The sequence below is a fragment of the Hevea brasiliensis genome, chromosome 6 (assembly GCF_030052815.1).
Source record: "Hevea brasiliensis isolate MT/VB/25A 57/8 chromosome 6, ASM3005281v1, whole genome shotgun sequence".
In the NCBI taxonomy this organism is placed as follows: domain Eukaryota; kingdom Viridiplantae; phylum Streptophyta; class Magnoliopsida; order Malpighiales; family Euphorbiaceae; genus Hevea; species Hevea brasiliensis.
The window spans coordinates 2,261,448-2,272,538 of NC_079498.1; the positions used below are offsets into that span (position 1 = coordinate 2,261,448).

Sequence of the window (11,091 nt, forward strand, 5' to 3'; positions counted from 1 at the left end):
AATTATTAACAGTAACTTACATTTGCAGCATTTTCCTAATATATTTATAATTTTTTAAAAAACATGTCACTCTTGTTAAAAATGTATAATTTTTAGAGTTATTATGATAAAATTTAAAAATTTAAAATTTAAAAAAATATGGAAATAAGAATTTTAAATAATTATTAATTTTTTATATGAGATAAAATTTTAATAATTAAAATTCAAAAATTTTTACAATTTAATAAGTTAACTATTATACAATAAAATATATATATAAAAAAGGCACATAAATTTTTTAGGCATTTTATTTGATTAGGGAGCACATTCTTGCTATTTCGAAAATTAGGCTTAAGGAGAAAACCAAATGGGTAAAACGTTTAAAATGTGTTTGGTTTTCCCATCTTGATCGATGAATCTAAATACTTTGAAGATAGATTGAAGAAAATAAAATGAAAGACAAATAAAGCAGAAGAGAGGGAACATCATCCAATTCACACATACCATAACACACCACCATGAATCATGTCTCTTCATCTCCTTAAATAATGCGCCTGTAATCTATACACATACACGTCTACAAAGCTTAGTATTTGTATTTGTCTGCTCTTGCCAAGTTTTGCCTCTCGCTATCAGGTCCACCACCACCATCACCGCTTTCTGTCCTTCTCCTTCTCCTTCTCCTTCTCCCTCTCCTCCTTCTTCTTGTTCACTATGGATTCATCACGTAGCTAGACAATTTGGGTTTCTGTGTTTTTCGAAATGTGTGCTCCGCTTTTCCCATGATTCAGGCACCAACATATCTGCTTTATCTTTTCTCCGTAACAGCTCTTTCTCTCGCAATTCCAACAAAACCCAGAAAAAGTTTGGCCATTTTCCTCCACCCACCACCCCCCACCCCCCTCCCACCTTTCAGTGCCTGGTTTAGGCCCGCAGAGGGAGAGAAGGAAAAGTGTGTAAATGACTAGAAAGGGGAGGGACAAGCATGAAAAAGGCAGAGAATAGAACCCAAGGAAGCATATTTACGATACGTCTCGATTGCATGTACGGAAGGCAAAGACAAGTGTCCTGCAAAATGACTAAATATTGTTATGTGTATGCACACACGCTAATTCTCTTGATTTCGTCTCTCAATTGATTCTAAGTTCCAAAAGCTCCCTTCCTTTTCACCACCATCCTTATAGAAGAATATTGACAGAAGCTAAATAATTAAAAAAAAAAAAAGTTTCTCATCCTCTTTATATCTGTTTCACCATGATGACACCATCCTCTATCCTTCTCTCTCTCTCTCATTCATTCTCTTGTTTTTGTTATCAAGTGTTGGTTGCTGGTGCCTCCACAGGCACCACATATCTTCCATCTTCTGCACCACGTGTTCTAACGGCTATTTAAAGCCCATAACCATGTTTGCATTATAATTCACCATTGTTGCTCAGCAATCTCATATTTTTCCTTGCTGGGTTGTTCTTTTTCTTTCTCTTCTTGTTAGAGTTTAATTTCTTTTGATGGCTTGTTCTTGTTTCTGTTTTTTAAACTGAATCCCAAGTTAAAATTTCCTTAAATTTTACCACCAAGACTCTCTTTATCTATTTGTTTCTCATTTCCTGAATTTGGTTGTTCTTGGTGGTGAATTTGAAAAATTTTTCATCCCCCATGGCTTTAATTGTTCGATTTCGAAAGCTATGCTTTGTGGAGCCTGTGAGGTTCCAGTCGTATGAATCCCAAAAATGCGAGAAGAAAGAAGAAATTGTTGCCCCACCTACCAAAAATGGCTTAGAAATCAACAAGAAAAAGACTAAAAGAGGGCCCAGAGAATTGAGTTGCATAGACTACTGTTGTTGGATGATTGGGTATCTGTGCACTATTTGGTGGCTTCTGTTTTTCTTGTATCACTGTTTGCCGGCCACATTGCTTGGCTTTCAGGTCCCTGAATCACCTGGAACAAGACTTAAACGTGAAGGCTTGATTGCTCAGCATCCAGTGGTTTTGGTACCTGGCTTTGTTACTGGAGGCCTGGAGCTCTGGGAGGGCAAGCCTTGTGCAGAAGGTCTTTTTCGAAAGCGACTTTGGGGTGGTACCTTCTCCGAGATGTTCAAAAGGTTTGCTTTGGAATTATATCACTCTTTCTTTAATCAATTTCTGATGTTTTAATATTTAATTATAGATATGATAAACTACACTAAAATTGTTCTGGAATTTAACTCATTCTGCCTCAGCAGATTGGTACTGTCTAAGCATGATTGAATCACTTTTTTTTTTCCAGTCAATTTGTGTTCCATTTTGGATTGGACGTCAACTTTGATGGGAATTATATTAAAGTTTTGGTGTTGGCCTGTATTCATCGTAAAGAGACCATCTTAGGATGGTTGAAGTCCATTTTTTGTTCAATTTCAAGCGTTAGAATTTGAATTTTACTTATGAAATTGTATGGAAATTTGTTGGATCATCTGTCTTCACTTTATGAAATTGTCGTCGAAGGGTTTTAACAAAATTTCCCCCTCTATTCATGAGTTGACACTTTGATAGGATTAAATGAGCTCATATGCAAGCTGCTTTGGAATGTCTAGGTCACTTTGTTGGTTGGACCACTTGATTTTGCACAATGAGACTGGTCTTGACCCGCCTGGTGTTCGAGTCCGTGCTGTCCCTGGACTGGCTGCAGCTGACTATTTTGCTTCAGGGTACTTTGTTTGGGCTGTTCTCATTGAGAATTTGGCAAAAATTGGTTATGAAGGGAAGAATCTCTTCATGGCAGCCTATGATTGGAGGCTCTCTTTTCAGAATACAGAGGTATATAGCTCTTAATCTCTTAATGCAACCATCTATCTTGAAATTCGCTCTATTATAGATCTCTGCATGTTAGTTGCTGCAGCAGTGTTGATTGTGAGTAACAGTAATGAAGTTCCTCAAGCAAATAAGGAATGCTTGGAAAACAGACTAAATATGAACTTTCATACTAAAATTCACTCAAAAATTAATTTCAAAGCAAAAACATCTACAAAGCATTTCAATTTTTGTATAATTATGATCAAATTGAATAGAGTTTTCACTAATATATTCCTTATTCAAAACAAGCAGATTCGGGACCAGGCTCTTACTAGATTGAAGAGTAAAATAGAACTTATGTATGTAACAAATGGTTATAAGAAAGTGGTAGTGGTTCCCCATTCCATGGGGGCCATCTATTTTCTGCACTTCCTTAAATGGGTTGAACTATCTCCTCTGATGGGAGGTGGTAGTGGTCCAGGTTGGTGCAGCAAGCACATAAAAGCAATCATGAACATTGGTCCAACATTTCTTGGTTCTCCAAAGATGGTTACTAGTATACTCACTACCGAGGGAAAAGACGTTGCAAGGTTCAGGTTGGTGCTTGCAATCTATCCCTTATAGTATTTGCTTTTTGCTAGTGACACTGAAACTTGATAGAGTAAGACAGTGCAATTAGAAGTGATTATGTAGGTTTTTCTCATTTCCCTTTCCTAAAGTCTCAACATTGATTAAATAAAAAAACTGATTCTTTTGAAATATCTTTTCATGGACATGATAGAGCTATGTTATCTGGTGTTTTGGATTCTGAACTTCTCGGGATTCAGACTGTAGAGCATGTCCTGCGGGTGAGTCGAACATGGGATTCAACTGTGTCATTGCTGCCTAAAGGAGGAGAGACTATCTGGGGCAACCTGGATTGGTTTCCTGAAGAAGGGCAAGTTTGTGTTTGTTCAAAGAAGAGATCCCTGCTAACCTCGACAAATGATAACAGCACGGATGTGAAAGGAGGTTTACAAGTGAAAGAGTCAAATAAGTATGGAAGGATAGTTTCTTTTGGCAAGTCAGCATCACAATTACCATCCTCGGAGCTTCCCTCTTTTGATACAAAGGTACTATTCTATTATTTTGCTGCCTCAAACCTTGAATGTTGATAAGGTGATGAAACAAAAAATGTAAACCTAGTAACATAGCTTTTTTATATGAACCTAACATAGTGACCCTATCTATGGACAAGATAGCAAAAATGCTTCCTATGTTTGGTTCATGGATTGGAAAGTCTAAAGTCCATACATTGCCAACTATGCTAAATTTGAATGAGCCACGCTTAATGCCAGTGTAATTCTCATATTTTATTTTATTTAGATTTTTAGTGTCATATGCTTTTGATTTAAATAACATGGATGATGAAAAGGAGATGTCAACAGGAATTTTTTGGTTTGCATATGGACAAGAATTCAGGGTCCTCATGTGGACAGGTTTGGACTGAATATGATGTGATAAACAGGGAAAGTATACGAAAATTTGCAGAAAACAAAGCTTTTACAGCTGCAACTGTTTTTGATTTACTTCGTTTTGTGGCTCCAAAAATGATGCAACGTGCTGAGTCTCAATTCTCTCATGGGATAGCTGACAACCTTGATGATCCTAAGTATGAACATTACATATACTGGTCTAACCCACTAGAAACCAGGTGGGCATGAATATCCTTTGTCATATTTGTAAATAATAGTAAATTTAACTTAAATTGTTTAGTCATATGTGCTTCCTTCTTTTGGCATGCATTTCTCAGATATATTACATGAAAATTGTGAATAATGTACATGAAATATTTGTGTGGTTGCAGTACACATGTGCATCTGAAACATACCTACAAAAAAAGATTCTAAAGATTGAAACTTATTTTTCATTTTTAAGAATGGCTTTTGGGATTGGAAAACATTTTTATTGGCTATTGGCCTCTAACAAACAGGTAGAAAATGAAAACAACATCGATTACCCTATTAAAAACCATTGAACTGTTTTAGATTATCAATCACAAGACAAGGTCCACAATTCTCCTTTGTTAAATTCATATTCAATAACCTCTAGAATTGCTTCTTGTACGAAATAGCATTCTGCCCTTCATCATGGAGCTCCTTCCCTTTGCTGTGGCCTTTAGAGAACATTAAATTTTCATTTAACAAATGAAGTTTTTCTTCCCCCCAACAACCCAAATGTAAAAACATTAATGGTTTAAGAATTGGTTTTCTGTTTCAGGTTACCTGATGCACCAGATATGGAGATATACTGCTTATACGGGGTTGGCGTTCCTACTGAAAGGTCATATGTATTGAAGATATCCCCAGCTGATAGGTGCAAGAGTATTCCATTCCGGATTGACACCTCAGTTGATGGAGAAGAGGGTAGTTGCTTGAAAAATGGAGTATATTTAGTTGATGGGGATGAAAGTGTTCCCGCACTGAGTGCTGGCTTTATGTGTGCCAAAGGTTGGAAAGGAAGAACCCGGTTCAACCCATTCGGCAGTCGCACATACATAAGGGAGTATCAACACAAACCATCATCAAGCCTGCTTGAGGGAAGAACTACAGAGAGTGGATCACATGTTGACGTCTTGGGAAATTATGCTTTTATTGAAGACGTACTAAGAGTTGCAGCTGGAGCCACAGGTGCTGAGATTGGAGGTGATAGGATTCATTCTGATATCTTGAAAATGTCAGAGAAAATAAATCTTCAGTTGTGATTATATTAGAGGTATAGACACATTAACCACGATAACTGGAGTTTACCATCTTCATTGCACAGAAAGAGTACTACATATGTAGAGTTGCTGATTGAGGTTTGTTCATAACTGCATTTACTATTGAAACTACCGTGGAAGAGTTAAAAAGGTGCAAGAGTTTATGGGGTTCCTAGCTTGATGATAGAACTACGTCTGCGTGAGTGTGAAGGATATGAGTTCATAGGCAAGCTGGAAGCATATAAGCTCTAGCTATATTCAGGGAGTGTCCTACAGGAAATCACTAGTGCCCTGGTAGACTGGTACTGTTGTGAGTGAGATTTGACAAGCTGGGTGCCCATTTTACCTGAGTTTATCATCAAATAAAGGATAAATCTTGTTTTTCTTGATAAAAATCGAGCGATCAAAGCTTTGTAATCTTCTTTTTGGCAAATAATCTACTCATGAAAAATTGTTTTAATGAAATAAAGATTTTGGTTTCCTAGTATTTTGTTATCTTCACCACTACCATCTCCATATCATGTCATCATCTACCTTCCATATCTCATTATTTAATGCAAGGGCAGATCAAATTCACCAAGAGAAGAGTTAAAATGAAAAGGAAATTTTAAAAAAATAAAAAAATAAAAAAAGTTCAATTCAATTGGGTTGATTCAGCAAATTTTCTAATGCCATGATTTTTTTTTTCTATTTGATAGTGGGCTTGAAAGGTCACAATTCCCATAGGCCTTATTTGTTATTTATTTTTTGAACCTGTGAATCACAATTGAAAATATCATGATTATAAACAATTTTGCTATTATTGAAACATTGTTTTAATTTTAGTGGCACTAACTATTGATCAAGTGTAGGCATTTTTAAATTTCTATTATCATTGTCCTGTTATTTGCACACTCTGTCAACGGAATCAATCCAAATCAATCAATCAATCATCAAATCTTACTGCTTCACATGAACTCATCTTGATTGCCTTAGGATATCAGTTTCCACAGAAGTGAGGAAACATCAAACTTCTGTAAACTGCTATGCAATTAGGTATTCTCTATTAACCAGTTTCTTCATTTTCTTCAAAGAAAATGGCTCTTTTAAATTTCTGCCATGCCGGAAAAAGTTTTAGTCCAGGCGATGTAAACCAAGGGTTCAATCTTCGAAATAAGTTTGCTAGTGTAACATGGTTAAGACAAATCAGAGAAGTTTGCACAGTTTCTTTACACTTTCTTGGGCACATGCACGTGTTACCACGTTGAAATATAAGTGGGGAAGTAACTTTAAGATTTTCGGTTGGATGTGATATGAAACTTCTTTCATACTGTCCATCCCATTTAAAAGAATTCTCCTCAAACATTTTTTGGCTCTTTGAATCTCTAACAAGTGGTATCAAAGCAGATGGTTCTGCAAGGAAAAAGTCGAAGAAAATTGATTGAGTACAAAGTGAGTCGAATGAATGACAGAAAGATTTAGGTATTTTATTGAGAAATCTTTGCTCTTGATTCTTAGTTGTCATGGACTGAACATCAATCAAGGGGGTAATTTAAGCAAAAATTTGATGAAATCAATGACAGAATAACTACAGCGAAATTTTCCAGTCTCAACTCAACCTTCCCTGAACGTCAAGCAATAATAAATTACCATGTTCAGTTCAGGATTGTTTGGCATTAGACTGAAATGTTTGACCAAATTGTGCAAATCGTTATCATCCACCAAACATGCCAAAACAAGTGCCATTTTTAACTCCATGGTCCATACCACTCTTTTTATTAACCATGTACATTTCCACAAGTAAATTAGAAGGAAGGGAACATCAATTAGAAGGAAGCAAAGGGTGCCAAATCCCATTTGAAATCAAAGGCTAAAAGCACAAGAAACCACTGTAACCAATTGCCCATAAAAAAAGCTAACTCAGAGTAACAAAAAATGAAAAGACATCACAGCCCCTTGAGGGCAATTTGGTTTTGCATTGGCCCTCTCAGTGAAGCATACCCTTTTAACAACGTAATAAAGGGTGGCCCATATCCAATCTTGTTGCAAAAGTGCAGCTGGTTATCTCAAGATCTTGAAAGTGATTGATGAGCTGCTACAGAAGTAAATAAGGGCACACAATACTAAGGTTGGCAAAGACTTGAAGGTCTCAGCTATGGATATTGTCTAAATACATGTGCCATCTTTTTTTTTTTTTTCATAAAAGCTTTCTTCTTTTTAGGTACAGGAAGAAGAGGGTATCCTGGAAGCTAGAACAGCTAAAACCGTATGTCATTAAGACACTCAACTTGATTTTAGTTGGAACCACTGCCAATTCTTTTTGTGGACTAATATGGGAGTCCAGCTTTTATTTGATAATGGGTACCTATTTTTCTTCATAATATGACATTTCTACCCATAACATGGAGGGGGTCTGGACTGTTACATTGAAAGGCAAGTTTGGCTATTCATGGCCAAAAATATTGACAATTTTGTATGCAGACTGGTTAATCAAAAATAGCCAAATTAGCTCAACATAGTTGATAACTTGAATGAGAAGGCAAAGATGGTGAACATTGACCAAGAATACAATTAACAGAAGATTTAAAAAAAAAAAAAACCTCTGTATCTCCAAGTGGTACCCCATTAAAGTAATATAACACCTCAATTCACCTTAACTTAGACTTGGTCATGGTCCGATTTCTAATTAAACCCGATTGAAATCAAAATGATTAAAATCATTTTTGGTCTGATTTTGAGCCAAATCAAAATTTTCTTTTTTATTTTTTAAAGAAAAATTTAACCATTGAATTTAATCAAAACTGGATTGAACTAAAACTGAGACTAAGATTGAAACTGAAATCAAATGGACCTTGCGGTCTGATCCTGATTTCCTTAAATATTAAACCAGAATCACCGGTTTTGACCTAAAACCAGCCTGGTGGCCACCTCCACGGTCTACCTCAACCTAAATGTTTGTATGTCACTTCTGTGAGACTTCACATTTCATGAATTCCAATACATTGTAACTTTGGGTAACAAAAGCCAATAAATTATATCCCTTAGGTAAAATTCCATTTGGAATTGTTAACTTTCACTATAAATTCCACTTCCAAGCTGTTCTTAAATCCCAGTTCGCCACATACCTACTTGCATTGCATACCTCCCCTCCCTCTCTCTTACACACACCTACGTAAATCAAGCCAAAAAAGAAGTTGAAACTTATGGACCTGTCAAATTCTTTGTATTCTTCCTTTCTTCTTATTGCTCTGGTTTTCTCGGTGGCCAATGCCCAACCTCTGGTTCCTGCCTTGTTCATATTTGGAGATTCTGTTGTTGATGCTGGCAACAACAACCACCTTTACACTATTGTAAAGGCAAACTTCCCTCCTTATGGTAGGGACTTTATCAATCATCAACCAACTGGCAGATTCTGCAATGGAAAACTTGCCTCTGATTTCACTGGTAATTGACCTCAAAGCATAATAAATCAGTATCACTTTCCTATATTGTTTGTTAATTGGTTTTGTGTGCGTGTGCTCAAATAAACAGCTGAGAACATAGGCTTCACTTCTTATCCACCAGCCTACCTTAGCAAAGAAGCTCAAGGCACAAACCTCCTGATTGGTGCCAATTTTGCATCTGGTGCTTCTGGTTTCTATGACCCTACAGCTAAGCTATATGTAATTCCACTTAGACTCGTCACTCTCTCTCTCTCTCTCTCTCTCTCTCTTTAAACTGTTTATATGAGTTTTTGAGTTTTGGTGGTGTAGCATGCAATCCCATTGACTCAGCAACTACAATACTACAAGGAATACCAGAACAAGATAGTGGGAATTGCAGGGAAAACCAATGCTTCATCAATTATATCTGATGCAGTCTACCTTGTTAGTGCTGGAGCTAGTGACTTTGTTCAAAACTATTACATTAATCCTCTTCTCTACGAGAAGTATACACCTGAACAGTTCTCTGACATTCTCGTGCAATCCTATGCAAATTTCATTCAGGTTTGTCTCAACATACATTACTTGCCATGCTTGTAAAATATAGTTTTACCACCAAGTACTGTTTACTGAAGTCACATTATGCACAGGATTTATATAAGTTAGGAGCAAGAAAGGTTGGAGTAACATCATTGCCGCCCCTTGGATGTTTACCAGCAGCTATCACAATATTTGGCTCTGATAGTAATGAATGTGTGGCCAAGTTAAACAAGGATGCAATTTCCTTCAATAACAAGCTCAATGCCACATCTCAGAGCCTTGTAAACAAGCTTTCAGGCCTCAATTTACTTGTTTTCGATATCTACCAACCTCTCTATGATCTTGTTACAAAACCTGCTGATAATGGTACAAATAAAATTGACAATATACAAGTCCCTTGACACCCATAAATAATTTCAGTAGCACTCATTTGATTTGATACTTTGCATCTTACAGGATTTGTAGAGGCAAGAAAGGCTTGCTGTGGAACAGGGTTGCTAGAAACATCAATATTGTGCAATTCGAAATCTGTGGGAACATGTGCAAATGCATCCGAGTATGTGTTCTGGGATGGTTTTCATCCTTCAGAGGCTGCAAACAAAATCTTAGCAGATGATTTGCTTACCAGTGGCATCTCTCTCATCTTTTAACAATAATAATGCTTGGAGTTTCTATATATATATATATATGTATGCTTTCCCTGCAATGGGATTATTAATGTTGTTTGAGAGTCTGGCTATCTTCCTTACATTGAACGTGACCAGAAGAGATTGCTTGAATTGTGCATGACTTGGAAATTTCAAAATTTTCTTTTCAATTTCACCATGTAATTTTAATTTGTGCAATACTCTATGTAACATTGACTATGAATAAAATAAGGCATACTTGCCATTACATTTATGCTGATATTGTGAACTAATAATGTAGCATGTATGTATAGAACTAGAAGTTCAGGCACCATTTCTCCCTTTCTGTCCTATAACAACTAGGAAACAACTGCTGTTTTACAGCTTTTAGTTGGAAAATGAAATAGATCCATTTCCATTTACTGATATAAAATTGGAGATTTGACCATGTAATGCCAAGGCATTTGAGAAATACCCTACCTAACATAAATACTATATCCAAATCCACTTAAATTCTAAATAGTAGTCTATCCGATGCCTATATAGAAGTTCAAACTTTTCATAAGCATATTGTGTCACTATCTGCTTACATATTCAAACCCACAAGATAAATCCACGAGCAATGTCAACAATTTTTGGTGAAGTTTACGGATTGATACTGTGCAAGACTACCTGCAAACGAGACTACCCACTAAGAAGTCCTATTATAGAACATGAAAGAACATTAGCATCTTTAAGTGTGCAAAAAGAAAAATTGCAGGCACTCTGAAGGTATTACAATTGAAAGGATTAGAATTCAAAAGATAAAGTCATTTTTAATTTTGATTAAACAATCATCCCAATTTTAATTTTAATTAAAATTAAAATAAAAAAAAAAATCCTACCATCTAATTCTGATTTCCCTAAACCTAAATTAGAGTAGACTCGAAGAGGACGCCAACCAACCCTCCGGTGGGCCCACCTTCCCGCTGAAAATTACATGTAGAAAAGCACGTGAATGACGAGACCAAATCCAAGCCACAAATAACTGTCACCATTC

The 11,091-nt window shown here is 36.2% G+C and overlaps 2 protein-coding genes across 2 annotated transcripts; both read left to right on the plus strand.

Annotated features, from left to right (window-relative positions):
* Positions 1-435: 435 nt before the first annotated feature.
* LOC110651489 (putative phospholipid:diacylglycerol acyltransferase 2) lies at positions 436-5,972 on the plus strand. Its single transcript, XM_058148177.1, has 6 exons — positions 436-2,078; positions 2,547-2,769; positions 3,058-3,341; positions 3,527-3,857; positions 4,173-4,438; positions 5,005-5,972. The coding sequence occupies exons 1-6, from the start codon at positions 1,633-1,635 to the stop codon at positions 5,486-5,488; spliced, it is 2,034 nt and encodes a 677-aa protein (XP_058004160.1). The 5' UTR covers positions 436-1,632; the 3' UTR covers positions 5,489-5,972.
* Positions 5,973-8,550: 2,578 nt separating this feature from the next.
* On the plus strand, positions 8,551-10,326 carry LOC110651487 (GDSL esterase/lipase At5g22810). Its single transcript, XM_021806845.2, has 5 exons — positions 8,551-8,908; positions 8,996-9,126; positions 9,217-9,450; positions 9,537-9,792; positions 9,883-10,326. Exons 1-5 carry the CDS (start codon positions 8,668-8,670, stop codon positions 10,074-10,076), a joined length of 1,056 nt encoding a protein of 351 aa, XP_021662537.1. The 5' UTR covers positions 8,551-8,667; the 3' UTR covers positions 10,077-10,326.
* Positions 10,327-11,091: the final 765 nt, after the last annotated feature.

Bases quoted from the DNA above. Each gene is read 5' to 3' on its own strand.
- LOC110651489 (XM_058148177.1), top strand. From the start codon at position 1,633: ATGGCTTTAATTGTTCGATTTCGAAAGCTATGCTTTGTGGAGCCTGTG. The intron at 3,858-4,172 runs GTACTATTCTAT...AGATGTCAACAG, and splicing joins TTCCCTCTTTTGATACAAAG to GAATTTTTTGGTTTGCATAT. The intron at 4,439-5,004 runs GTGGGCATGAAT...TTTCTGTTTCAG, and splicing joins TCTAACCCACTAGAAACCAG to GTTACCTGATGCACCAGATA.
- LOC110651487 (XM_021806845.2), top strand. From the start codon at position 8,668: ATGGACCTGTCAAATTCTTTGTATTCTTCCTTTCTTCTTATTGCTCTG. The intron at 9,127-9,216 runs GTAATTCCACTT...TTGGTGGTGTAG, and splicing joins ACCCTACAGCTAAGCTATAT to CATGCAATCCCATTGACTCA. The intron at 9,451-9,536 runs GTTTGTCTCAAC...CATTATGCACAG, and splicing joins CCTATGCAAATTTCATTCAG to GATTTATATAAGTTAGGAGC.